This window comes from Notothenia rossii, assembly GCF_949606895.1.
Source record: "Notothenia rossii genome assembly, chromosome: 2".
Taxonomy (NCBI): Eukaryota; Metazoa; Chordata; class Actinopteri; order Perciformes; family Nototheniidae; genus Notothenia; species Notothenia rossii.
The window spans coordinates 11,422,381-11,436,565 of NC_136904.1; the positions used below are offsets into that span (position 1 = coordinate 11,422,381).

Here is a 14,185-nt window from a genome sequence, read left to right on the forward strand (position 1 = left end):
AAGGAGAGAAAGACAAGAGAGAGTGACAGTATGTCACCCAGTTTTGCTCTGATTTAACACCACCATCAGGCCTTTTCATTTCCGTTTTGTTGTCCATTTACACTTTAATACCCGCTTATTTTGTAGTTGGTATGTATATTTAATTAGAAAATCTGCTGCTTATGTTTTTTTTTTTGTGATAGCATTTTTAGAAATGATAATATTGGTGTTAATGTTCACTTTATTTTAATTTAAGTGGTCATGTATATTTAAGTTATATTTATTTTGATTTATGAATGTTCCATTCAAAAATGTTATTAAAAAGGCATGTACACCATAAAAGATGACTATTGAGGTCTATTGTCAGGAATATTAGTGTTATATAAAATAGTGAATTCTACCGCAGCAGAATGTTGCAGTAGAATTTGCAGTCTGCACAGTGTTATATGTTCACAGCTCAGTGTCAGTAAATATTGATCGCTTAGTATTGGACTACAAGATAGATGCAAGCCTGTGCAGGTAGAGTTATTTAAAACATAAATGAGTCGGTTGGGTTCTGGAGGTGTGCTTACAGCAATTGTGCTTGGTTTGCGTGGCCTGTGCCTGGTGGTGGGGCCCAATGTGATATATTTTCATGGGGCCCAAAATCCCTGGCGGCGCCCCTGGGTGTAAGCAGGGGTAAAGTGCTATTTTTACAAGTGGGGAGTGGACCTCACCTCCTCTAGGAGGGTCCTCACCTCCTCTAGTGGGGTCCGGGAAGATTTTTTTTTTTAAATATTGAAGTTAAAGGCATCTATCTGGTGCACTTTGAGAGCAAAATGAAGAGATCTATGGATACATCTCTCAACATACATATGAAACAGAACTGTAAACTGATTTTCTATTTCTTTATAGATATTTTACAAATCACTCCCCTTTTAAAACAAACCGTTTGAGACCCACTGAGATAACTAGACTAAAGTTAACTATCTAAACACTGAGAGTCCTTTACTTCACCTGAGCTGAGGTTATCTGAGACTCTCAGTCTGACAGGAGAGAGTTTTCCCTCCACCTTGTTGTTGAAAAAGCTCCTTATATCCGTTAGCTTGGCTAGCTAGCACCAGATGCTAACCACAACGATCTCTGGTAGATACCCCGCGGTGCGCGAGCTCTCCCTCTCGCTCGCTTGAGCACGCACACAAAATGGCTCGTGCCACACACACACAGAGCAGAGCTTGAATGAAACATAGAGACCCAGAAGTAAGCTACTTGTACTCACGAGGCCTATTATGTGCAGAATACCTCTAGCTTTCAGTTGGTTTTGATTGAGTGTCCACACATGGACGTTTAAGGACTAAAAAACGATCCATTTGTCACTTTGCTGTTAGCAAATAATTTGGGGCTCCAGCTAACAGGAAGTCACTCAAGTGTCACAAAGTAATTTAGCCTATGGGTAAGTCAAAAATCTAATGGGTGCTGGCCTTTGGCCTAATCATATCACCTGTGTTGGCTTTATGTTTTTGGTCAAACATTTGTTTGTTTCACATTTGCATTGATGTAATCAATAATTTTCCTAATTTAATTTAATAAAAATAATAATAATAATTTTCGGGGGGAAAAAAAGAAACATATTTATTGGGGGTGCTTAGGGGGTGCTTTGGCAATCCTGGGGGGTGCTTCAGCACCCCCTAGCACCCCCCTGGCGCCGCCCCTGGTTTTACGACAAACTGTGACTTTTTTGACATGGAAATTATTTTTTAAGATTGACAAACATCATATGTATAATTCATGGCACAATTCTAACGGGATCGAAAGATAAGTTGTCTCTCTCCATTGACTTCAATGCATTATTTTTCCGAAATAAGGTCCCATGGACCGGAAGTAGATGGGCGTGACTTCGCGCATGTGGCTAAATGTCCTATTTAATCGTTCACCTAACAGCTGTAGGCTTCTTAGAAATAGCATTTTGGGAGTTTTTCTTTGCATAAATGGTTCATTCTAATTGCTACAAGTGCACTAAAATGACAACAAAACGCATACTTGTTTTGAAATTACAGGTGAGTAGTTGACGTTTTTTATCTGGTTCATAACATGAGGTTGCTCACCATATTGTATATGTGTAAGCTTTTCTATATATAGAAGTCCATGGTGTTAAAAACGTACTTAAAAGAGAGTAGAGTAGAGCAAACATGTTGAGGCAAAAATGTGAAAGCATTTGAATTTCGCTAAAATGTGTGCATTTGTTTTATTATTTTCCAGTCAATTACATTAATTGTGTACACCTTGTAGAAAATGACCCCTCCGGTTCGCGATGGATCAGTCCGACGATCTGCACGAAGGAAAGCAATGCCTCAAATACGCTTCAAGGACTCATCGGAATCAGCGAATACACACAGCAAGAAAAGGGTAGGAGACACTTCCATAATAACATTTAGTATCATTTAGTATGTTTGTTTGTTTTCTGTTAATATGCCCATATTTTGCTTATAGAAAACAACTCCAGACATCAAAAACAAAAGCCAGAGGAACAGAGAGGACATTAAAGACGATTGTACATCTGTAAGTAGAACTACCCTGCTCAGTTTATCATGTTCATTGTGCTTTTATTCACTACATGTCTCTACATTCTCAGCTCCTACAGTAACTGAATGTTTTTTGTAAAATGTCAGTGCTGTGTCTTTGTGTAACACAGGATGGAGATGGAGTACTTTCAGCATATGAACTGGAGCGCCTGGAGAACATTAGACAGAACCAAGCCTTTCTGTCTTCCATGAACATACTCCAGGTAAGAAGACTAGTGAAGTCGTCCCAGGGTGCTTTGCATTTTGCTACTGTGTCTCCTCGCTTACATCACTTTCTCATGTGAGAGATATGAGGACATAGGAGCCAGAAGCTGCCAAATAAGATAACATAAGATGAACCTTTATTTATCCCCGTGGGGAACTTCAGGATCAAATGAGAAATCCTTGGTTCTATAGTTTTAAGTGACATCAGTTACATAGTACAGTGATGCAAATTAGTCGCTTTTCGGCGCCTCCCACTTTTTTAATGCTACTTTGGGTGACTTGTGTAATTCGTGGAGAACCGAAGAGTTTTCGTTTTGGGGGGTCCGTCCGTCCGTCCGTCCGTTAGTTAGTTAGTCCGTCCGACTGACGGACAACTTCCCACTTCAAAAAAGAAGAAGAAATCTAGATCGCAAAATAATTAAACAAGCGAGTGCCTGTTTTTCCTGGCCAAGGACAGGTTCCTTGAACACAACACGAGCGTAACGTGTCTTCACGTGGTTATGTCTCGTCTGAAAGGAGTGTAGACTAGACTGCTTACGGAGAGCACCGGAATGCCGCTCCAGCCCTTCAAATATTGCAGTACCCATAAGGAGCCGTACACATACCGCAGTGTTTGCGTGGCTGTGTCTTTAGTTGTAAGCACAGTGGTGATCTGTTGTTATTAGCATCTGGTTGGCTAGCTATGCTAAAATAACCTCAGTGAGGTTAAGGCACACCTTGATCTGATCATTATGATTATTAATGAGACATTAGAGACTAAATGAAAAAAAGGTATAAAATACTATATGACAGTTACAAAAAAGTTGTTAAAAAATAACAAGAATAGAGTTTAAAAGGAGAGTGATTTGTAAAATATCCAAAAAGAAAAATCTGCTTACAGTTCTGTTTCAAATGGTTGTTCAAAGGTGTACCCATAGATCTCCCCATGTTGCTCTCAAAGTGCACCATATTGATGCTTTTAACTTCAATATTTAAAAAAAAATCTTCCCGGGGGAGCATGCCCCAAGACCCCCCTAGAGGAGGTTAGGTCCCCCCCACTTAAATCATGTTCACATGGATACTAAATACATTTGCACACATCTTGTGTCCATATCTTTCTGTTTTGGTGGTCATGCCACACCGTGTGATTTTAGTTTTTTTAAGCAGAGGTTGAGTTCAATCATTTGTACGGCCGTCGGAGGATGTTGTAAAATTGAAAGGAAAAAGGTTCCCCACCCCTGCTGTAAATAATAACTTAACATCTCTGTCTCCTATTGATCTGAGTATATTATAAAGAATAGCCAGTTAATTGAAGCATTATAGCACAGGCCTTTGTCAGATGGTATATTACGCTGCTTTTTTCCTGCTTCGAATAGTTCTCTCTTTTTTCACCATACCTGTGTTTGCATCACTGATAGTATGACTTGCTTCAAACCATGAGACGGTGTTAAACTTATACATCAAGCTATTTACAGACACACAGACTTATACTCCTTTGTTTTCTTGCACAAAGCTCCCTCATCTCCTCGAGGTGCAATTAAACCTCCACAATAGACTCAGTTTAGCATATTGAGAAGCACCCTAGCCCCATGGGCTGACCTGTCGAAAATACAGTCTGAATCCCATTTCATGAAAATACCGTACCAGTGGCAGCTATCAGGGGAATCAACTAAAAGTCAACCAGAAGAATATTTAGTTGTACAATAATGAATAAAAGCCTAATACACAAATATTAAACGGCATATGAAAGGATATGTTATGTACTGATGCATCAAAAAACACTATGTTAAAAGATAAAAGTGTAAATGTATTGTAATATATACACTTTACATTAAATAGTAAGATGTTGTCAAAAGTGCAGCTTTTAATTTATCGTACTCCATTTCTGTACTACGTCACATCCCCTCAACAGTCTAAATTATTTTTGATATGTTTGCATTCATAAAGTAAAAAGGTGGGACAGAAGTTAGTTTTTTTTTTTTTTTTTCTCAATGGTGTTCCTGTGTTTTGTTTCTCTTGTGGTCTCGTGCAAAAAGCACAGGTCTAAATTCTATTAATTATTTCTTTATCAAAAGGCAATGGAGGAGTTGAAACAGTTTACGCGTCCAAAGCCATCGCAGAGAGGTCTGATGAGGTATGATCAGTGATTTCTAAAGAAAATGATTGTGTGAATATGACTTCAGATGTGTTTATCATGCCTCATGCTGCTGGTTTAATATGTCTGGGAACTTTTTGACTCAGATTTAAACAAGCATACTGTAGGAAAGAGTAGGAAGTGTAAATGATACGTACACCTTGTTCCTTCATTGGTTACAACAACTTGATAGCTAAATGTCATTGAGTGAAGATATTGTTATATAGCTTTACATCTTTTGAACAGCATTTGCTTTCTTTCTTAATTTCATACCACTGATATTATTTGTTGGTTAGAAAATGTGCATTTTGACATCACTAGAGTGCTAAAAAGATGATAGATGTGACTGTCATGCTCCCTCTCTGTGTGGTTAGGTCACATGCTGCTGTAAAGGAAGTCCTGCCAGCTCGGAAATCCCTTCGTCTCCTAAACTTTAAGGCAGAGGCCCTGACCCTTCCTCCTGAAGCCAGTGGGAAGCTGACCTATACACCGGTAGCTACATGCACACAACGTTATAATGTATATCATGCTTCACTTCATGCCACTCTGCTGCTCTCTGTCTCTCCATGGATTCTTCTTCTTGCTGCTTTTTGGTTTTAAATTATTTCTTGCTGTTGTTCACTTGAGTTTTTTTTAACTTGCTTTAAAATATTCGTCGCTCAAGCATCCTGCTGGCCCTCTGCCCATGAATCCAGTCAACATGGAGCAGGGAAGCAAGCTGCCTTCACAACTTCTGGAGCTCTGCTCCGAGGTAAGACTCTCCTTTCCTCTCTATTGGGGTGTTTCTATATATTTGTTGGTTCCTTCATTTGATTCTTTCTCACATCCATAAAGAAACACAGTGCTGTTGATGTGAGAGATGTAGTGTAGAATTTTTGTATTGTGATATCGTTATTTTTTGCTTATCCGTCTTTAATGAATTTTTCTTTTTATAGGATTCGACGACAGAAAGAAAGATGGACCTTAAGCTGAAAGAGTAAGATTTAAAATTCTGATCTTTCTGCACCACCCCTCAGTTTATATTAGTTTCCCTTTAGCCATTGTTTTAGAATCAAACATTCATTCAACACAACACAAGGTTCATACAGGCAACACAAAATCTATCTAATCTTTTCACACAGGTATTGCTCTGCCCTTAAGAACATGAGGATAACTGAGGACACCGTGGCCAAAGTGGTGAAGGAGCCCATCTTCTCTGCAGCCTTCCACCCCTGCACCAGCAGCCTGCTGATGGCCACCGGAGACATGGGGGGACATCTAGGACTCTGGAAGTTGGTGAGCTTCTTTTCCTCTGTTCTCAAATATATTATACATTTAGGAAAGCCATATTAACTAGGAAGGCCACAATTTCAGAAAGCTGGGGGTCAATATCAATATCAGTGGAAATATATGATTCTCTAAACTACTTTGATACCACAGTAAAACAACATAATAACACAAATTCCCACTCTATTTATCTAAAAATGTATTTATTCAAGTTGCGAGACATTTACATTTGGAAATATGAGGATAATGTTATAATTTACCTTGTATTTTTTATTGAAACAAGCATGACTGCACAATAATTTAAGTCTGTGGAGCCTTTTACATTACGTTTTCAGATCATCTAATTCTACTTTACTTGTGTATAGTTAACTTCTCCTTCATTACTTGCACCTACAGTCCCCTCCAAAACTATTGGAACAGCGAGGCCATTGCTTTATTTTTGCTGTACACTGAAAACAATTAGGTTTGACATCAAAAGATGAATATGAGACAAAAGGTCAGTATTTCAGCTTTTCATTCCAGGTATTTACATCCAGATCTATTAAACAACTGAGAAGATAGCACCTTTTGTTTAAACCACCAATTTTTTCAAGTGTGCAAAAGTATTGGAACATGTTACTGACAGATGCTTTTTGTTGTTAGCTGGGGATGTCAATGGTTCGCAGGCTTGATGCAGTTATTGCAAGCAAAGGATTTGCAACTAAATACTAAGTATTATTCACTTTTCATACTTTTTTAAGTCTCGGTTCCTATACTTTTGCTCACATGAAAAATGGGTGGGTTTAAAAAAAAGGTGCTATCTTCTCAGTTGTTTAACAGATCTAGATGTAAATACCTGGAATGAAAAGCTGAAATACTGAACTTTTGTCTCATATTCATCTTTTGATGTCAAACCTAATTGTTTTCAGTGTACAGCAAAAAGAAAGCAATTGGCCTCGCTGTTCCAATAGTTCTGGAGGGGACTGTATTTGTTTTATGTCTTATATATTTATGTTGCTTTGTTGGAGGAGCCTGGGACTTAAGATTTCCATTGCCATATCTACACTGTAGCTGTGCATAAGACAATAAAGCATTTGAACCTTTGAACTCCACAGGATGTTAGAAGATGGACAAAACTTTTTTATTTTTTTTATATAATATGAAAAACTCCTTTTCCTGCCTGTGCTTGCTCCCTCAGGGGGGGGATTGGGGGGATGATGGTGTGCTACTCTTCAGGCCCCACACTCGTTCTGTGAGCTGCTTGGCGTTCTCCAGAGCTCAGCCCACCCACCTGCTGAGCCTCAGCTACGACGGATCTCTGCGCTGCATGGATGTCGAGAAGGCTGTCTTTGATGAGGTGAGATGATATCTAATTGAAATTTGTATTGTAAAGATTGTGAGGTAAACCTCATACATCCATGGGTCAAAAAGAGCTGCAAATATCAGTACCGCCTCATGAAGCTGATGTAAATCTGTTTGCATATTGTTCTACTGTAGGTGTTTATTGAAGATGACCTGAGAACGTTTGACTTCCTGTCACATGACTGTTCGACACTATTGGTTGGGAACTGGCATGGAGAAGTCGCCATCGTCGATAGGCGCACCCCAGGGTAAGGGGTACTTGTTGAAATTATGTTTTATGAATGATGTTTCAGAAACTTGTTACACTGCTATTTAAATTCTCTACAGAAACTCCCACGAGTCCCTCCACTCTTTGGACCCCAAGACTCTGCGTTGTGTTAGTGTACATCCTTTACAGAAGCAGTACTTTGCTGTTGCAGAAAGCAGGTATAAAAATTGTATATAGAATCATTAAATCCACATTCTTCTTCGTTTTATCAGAATCAGAATACCCTGATTCGTCCCACAGAGGGGAAAGTTGCGATATCACTACTCTATTGCTTTCATACTACTTTATTCCTACACTTATTAAAAAAAAAATACTGGTTATTTTTATGTGTATTTTTGTAATTTTTATATATATATATATATATATATATATATATATATATATATATATATATATATTTATATTTATATAATATTTTATGCATGGCTCTTCACTTTTGATGGACCAATGTACATTTCCCCTCGTCGGGATGAATGAAGGTACTCAAACAATTTTTTGTCAATTGCATTGTACTGATTTTATGTTTTGTCTGCAGGGTAGTGAGTATTTACGACAGCAGATGCCTGAAGAAGAATCGCAGTCAGGCAGTCTCCACGCTGCAGGGCCATTCTTTAAGCATATCCAGCGCTTATTTCTCCCCTCGAACAGGAAACAGAGTTCTCACAACCTGTCTGGATAACCACATAAGGTGAAGCCGACTCAGCACTTGGAATAATTGTGTTAAACTTTTATTTTCAATCTCAGCTCAATGTCCATCCTGATCTCTTTTGACAGAATATATGACACATCTGCAATGACTGCAGAGTCTCCCTTGCTGACAACCATCGGGTACATCCACTATGAACCAATGCTTTCATTGTTCTGAGATCTGTGTGATGGTGACACACTCACAACCTGTTTTATTAATCTTCATTTTCAGACACAACATGCGCACAGGCCGCTGGGTTAAACTTTCAGCAGTATGGGACCCCAAACAAGAAGATTGCTTTGTGGTGGGGAGCCTGTCCAATCCTCGGAGTGTGGAGGTTTTCCATGAAAGCGGCAGACCCCTGCACTCCGTCAAAGATAACGAGAACCTGAAAACGGTGCAGTCCGTCACCGCCTTCCACCCCACGAGGAACGCCTTACTGGGGGGCAACAGTTCAGGACGCCTGCACGTATTCACCGACTGAGATGAAAACCAGAATATGCGACCAAAAAACCTTTGCTTGCAGTTAGGTAGCAAGACCATATAAGAAATGTTTACGTCCATCTATATTCGTTCAGTATAGAGGGATATATCAGTGCTTGGAACAAGTTTAATCCCCTCTGTAGATCCATACGTTTGTCCTATTTCTCACAGTAAATGCATTTGCAAAACACACCTATAGTCACAGGTTCATGTTGTATTTTGTTTTAACTTTGCACATAAGTCCTCTTAAATCATCTAGTAAGTTTGCGAAACTGTTCAAACTCTGCTGCTGGCAGATTGTGAGTGAGAGGCAGTGTCCTGAAGTCTGGACTGAATTTAGTTTGGATTTCAATTTAATTTAGGTTTAGGAATACCTTTTCACTTTGAGGTTAGTTGTTTTTTTTGTTAATCAATTAGAAAAATCCTACAATCATACATCGCATCATACATTGCACTGTGGGTAGACAATTACACATTTTGAAATAGTTTTATAATGTTCTGTTTGTAAATGTACCTGCTGTAAAATTTATTGTGTCCTTTACATATTTTACTTTCTCTTGTGGCTGCTGTATCAATAAAGATTGAGATGTTCTTTTTTTACCAGACATTTTGAATGAATGCTCCTAATTTCATAAGTGGTAGTATCATTGTCACCTTAAGATGGCAGCATTGTGACTAAGAAGTCTTTTGTTTTTACGCATGCACATTGCTGAGGCGCTTGTGAAGGCACTGATTTTGGAGGTTTGTTTCTGCTGTGAATTTTAGATCAAACTTGAAGCTGCACTAGCTGACAGATTTAAAGAAGATTACATTTATTCATAAATAAATTACACCAGTCTTATTTCAGTGATTGGAAATGAGCAGCCTTGTTTGGAGGTACATTTCTGTTTATGTATTGGCTCCGTGCTGCCTCATGTATCTGCTTACATTCACTGAAAGCACTATTAACTTAGTCTGAGAAGTTCAGTGTTTTTTTTAATCATCTTCCTGTCTGCTATTGCCCACATCTGACGAAGGGGCGACATTATCAGTTGTTCTGTGGAAGTTAAAGACCAAGGCAAGGGATTAGATCAGGATTAGATGTCAATCAAATTCTAACGATGGCTAATATTGACAACATAGACCCGCCCCCTTTTTCTGATGACGCGTGAACAATAGCCTAAGAGCTGCTTGGATTCTGTTTCACAACAGAGACAATAGTATGAAGCTGCAGCGTCGGAGACTGCAGTTTCAGGACCGCACTCCTAGGACCCTAGTTGTTTTTGCAACATCGCTACCTAGCGAATTGGATGCCCGCTAAAGTACAACCAGTGGCAGCGAGTATTGAGTCTCATACACAGCGAGTCTCTTTAGACATTGTAATGCTTGTTATTAACGATCTAAAAATGCATGAAAATATGTTTTTCTTACAGAAATTAAATTATTGTTATTAACAACAATTTGTTATCTTTTTGTTTTTAATAACAAATGTATTTTGTATGTCAGATGTAAAAAGATAGTCTTTTATATTTGTCAGACTCATTTGTGAATTTGACATACAACGTAAATATATATATATATATATGTAATTAGGTAGATCATTTGTTTATATATAATTTGTTAGTCAATAATATTTAGTTTATCAATTTGATACTGCTTACGTTTCTACAGTATCATAACTCTCATGTTTCATTTTATTATTATCATTTTTTATTTTTTTGTATTACACGTTCGAAATAAATCAAATCAAATATGTCTGTGAAGAGGTGCTTGGTTACTCAAAACAACTGTTAGTGTGTTTATGCACTTGGCTGCAAAAGATAAACATGCAGTTTGACCGAGAGGCATTTCAGTGCAGAATCCATTTTTATTTATTTAGAAGACGGGCACAATTTCCACACTAAGGATTCTTCACTGGGGTGAGGCGGGGGCTGCGTCTAAGGTCGGTTAAATGGAATCCTGCGTCCCTCACTTGCGTCGTTTCCCTGCGTTTAGTCCCTCCCACCAGGGAAGCATGGAGAGACGCGCGAGGCTTCTAACATTTGCCCTCCTCGGCTCCTATCCTCGAGACTTAATCCCGCCCACAGGAGATGCGAGCGGAGGACCGACTGAGGAGGGGAACCGAGGAGAGAGGAGGGGAAGCAGCAGGCGGTTAGAGAAATGAGAACTCCTCTGAGCGGTCATTTTAAAGAGACGTCCATTAATTAATGATGACAAGAGGCACAGAAGCACTCTGTCTGATGGACAGATGTGTTCATGACGACTTATATATTTACTTTTAATTCACTGGCAGTGCGGTATAATGAGACAATAACAGGCTACAGATGCGGACACACACACAAATATATTTGTATAAATATATACAATTTAAAGTATGAGAGCACTCTCATAATAACGTAACACAATCAGAGACTGGCATTCGCCGCATCTGTACAACACACACACTATGAGATTTTTGTCTCTCAAAGTTGAGGTATACCTAGGATGAAAATTACAGGCCTCTCATCTTTTTAAGTGGGAGAACTTGCACAATTGGTAGCTGACTAAATACTTTTTTACCCCATTCTATTTGTAACTAAATGATACATTAATTGAAACAAAACACAATATAAACTGAGGAGTGACTCGTGAGTTTCATGTATTTTCTTCACTCCGCTGGGAAACTGCTCTCATGTCAAGAACAGGTCAAGAAGTATCAGATCAGTGCATGCACTGCATCGTCCAATCAGTGACCTATACACAGTAAGGGGGCGGAGCGAGTGGCTGAGGATTTCACTGGAGGTGGTTCCTCGGTTAGCGCTCCTCCATTATCGCTCCTCGATCCTCCGGCAGAAATAAGCGCCATAGAGTGGCGAAGTCCCTCCCCTTCCGGGGGAGCTCCATGGGACCTTATTTCGGAAAAATTATGTATTGAAGTCAATGGAGAGAGAAAGATTATCTTTCGATCCCGTTTGAATTGTGCCACGAATTACATATATGATGTTTGTCAATTTAAAAGATAATTTTGCAAGTAAAAAAAATAAAAATGTGTCGTAAAACTGTGAAGTAACACATTTGTTTTGTGTGAAACGCACAATGAACTACATCTCTGGTCTCGCAGACAAGCATAACAACACACGTCACCAAGATGGCCGCCACTACTGTCTTGTCAAAAAAGGGATTGACTACCCTCACTATCAACACGTCCAGAAGAATGTCATGCAAAGCTGCCCACCTGCCTTCCTTTGATTCTCTCTGAACTGCCTGATCTTTTTAATGTTTAATGTCAACCATTTGTGCAGATAGCATTAAGTAGAACAGATCGCCAATGCTAATGTAGCGTTAGCATTTCTCGCCCGGGCTGAAATGGTGTATTATAGAATGACAGTACTCTTCAAAGGGTTCACGAAATATGTCTACTACTCTTACTGTTTAACATGTTGGGTTACTTGATGTTACTTCATATTAAGGCTAATAAAAATGACAAGGCTGTAATGCTAACTAACGTGCTAGCTACTAGCTAGGTAGCTAACTTGATCCAGCCACTCTTGGTCCTTTCATCAGACGGGAAGCGAAAGAATGAGCAAGACCCATTGGTATGATAACAACCTGGTACTAAGCACACAGGCATCTTTTTAAAGTTATCTTATCTTAGCCAGCGCCATATAGATTATATGGCGCTGATCTTAGCTATCTCTGCATCAGTGGAGGAAAACAATTGTGACATCACTTACTCTGGGATTTGTAGTCTTTCTAGTTGCGTATTTTTCATAGTCTTATATTTCAACAGTTTTACGCAGTGGCGGCGCCAGAGATTTTCTCTAGGGGGTGCTGTGGGGTAGCTTGACGTTTCACATAGAGGGTGCTCAAATATTAAGGGTTTCCCATTAATGCACCAGCGCTACAGTTGAATTTTCTACTGCAACACTCCCCACACGCACACACAGTGTACCCGCGACTGTTACAATGAAGGCTCGGTAATCAGCTCACGGCATATAGGTGTAAGCAGGGGCGCCGTAAGGGGGTGAAAAGTTAGGACGATTCTAAGGGCCCGTGACTGACAGGGGCCCCAAAAATTGTAGAACATTAAGAAAAAATGTTTAAGTAACCTTTCATCAATAATTAACATTAATATAACATTATATTGATAATATACTCACTAAACTTACGATTCATTTAACTTTTTTTGTTCTAAAAGTTAATTATCCAAAGCCTCTGTATACCCCCCTCTATTTACATACTGGTTTGGTCCTGTCTCCAAACGCTGTGCGGCACCGCTCTTTCTAGCAGAGTGAGAGCATGTGAGGCAGGGATGCGAGTACTTAGGTGTGTACGATGTCTCAACGACTAACAAAGTCAGGCTTTCAAAAAAGAAAAGAAAGGAGAGAAAGACAAGAGAGAGTGACAGTATGTCACCCAGTTTTGCTCTGATTTAACACCACCATCAGGCCTTTTCATTTCCGTTTTGTTGTCCATTTACACTTTAATACCCGCTTATTTTGTAGTTGGTATGTATATTTAATTAGAAAATCTGCTGCTTATGTTTTTTTTTTTGTGATAGCATTTTTAGAAATGATAATATTGGTGTTAATGTTCACTTTATTTTAATTTAAGTGGTCATGTATATTTAAGTTATATTTATTTTGATTTATGAATGTTCCATTCAAAAATGTTATTAAAAAGTCATGTACACCATAAAAGATGACTATTGAGGTCTATTGTCAGGAATATTAGTGTTATATAAAATAGTGAATTCTACCGCAGCAGAATGTTGCAGTAGAATTTGCAGTCTGCACAGTGTTATATGTTCACAGCTCAGTGTCAGTAAATATTGATCGCTTAGTATTGGACTACAAGATAGATGCAAGCCTGTGCAGGTAGAGTTATTTAAAACATAAATGAGTCGGTCGGGTTCTGGAGGTGTGCTTACAGCAATTGTGCTTGGTTTGCGTGGCCTGTGCCTGGTGCTGGGGCCCAATGTGATATATTTTCATGGGGCCCAAAATCCCTGGCGGCGCCCCTGGGTGTAAGCAGGGGTAAAGTGCTATTTTTACAAGTGGGGAGTGGACCTCACCTCCTCTAGGAGGGTCCTCACCTCCTCTAGTGGGGTCCGGGAAGTTTTTTTTTTTAAATATTGAAGTTAAAGGCATCTATCTGGTGCACTTTGAGAGCAAAATGAAGAGATCTATGGATACATCTCTCAACATACATATGAAACAGAACTGTAAACTGATTTTCTATTTCTTTATAGATATTTTACAAATCACTCCCCTTTTAAAACAAACCGTTTGAGACCCACTGAGATAACTAGACTAAAGTTAACT

General features: G+C 39.1%; 1 protein-coding gene across 2 annotated transcripts; it reads left to right on the top strand.

Annotated features, from left to right (window-relative positions):
- Positions 1–1,856: 1,856 nt before the first annotated feature.
- LOC307028204 (WD repeat-containing protein 76-like) lies at positions 1,857–9,508 on the top strand. 2 transcript variants are annotated; one of them, XM_079663026.1, is made up of 15 exons: positions 1,857–2,015; positions 2,248–2,364; positions 2,449–2,517; positions 2,651–2,743; positions 4,799–4,857; positions 5,232–5,349; positions 5,522–5,608; positions 5,793–5,833; positions 5,979–6,132; positions 7,301–7,459; positions 7,600–7,712; positions 7,792–7,890; positions 8,268–8,420; positions 8,507–8,560; positions 8,652–9,508. In XM_079663026.1, exons 1-15 carry the CDS (start codon positions 1,947–1,949, stop codon positions 8,902–8,904), a joined length of 1,638 nt encoding a protein of 545 aa, XP_079519152.1. In that variant the 5' UTR covers positions 1,857–1,946; the 3' UTR covers positions 8,905–9,508. The 2 variants fall into 2 exon arrangements, with proteins under 2 accessions (XP_079519152.1, XP_079519153.1); XM_079663027.1 differs by lacking the exon at positions 2,248–2,364 and having other exon boundaries at positions 1,860–2,015.
- The last annotated feature ends 4,677 nt before the right edge of the window (positions 9,509–14,185 follow it).

Bases quoted from the DNA above. Each gene is read 5' to 3' on its own strand.
- LOC307028204 (XM_079663026.1), top strand. From the start codon at position 1,947: ATGGTTCATTCTAATTGCTACAAGTGCACTAAAATGACAACAAAACGC. The intron at 4,858-5,231 runs GTATGATCAGTG...CTGTGTGGTTAG, and splicing joins TCGCAGAGAGGTCTGATGAG to GTCACATGCTGCTGTAAAGG. The intron at 5,609-5,792 runs GTAAGACTCTCC...TTCTTTTTATAG, and splicing joins TTCTGGAGCTCTGCTCCGAG to GATTCGACGACAGAAAGAAA.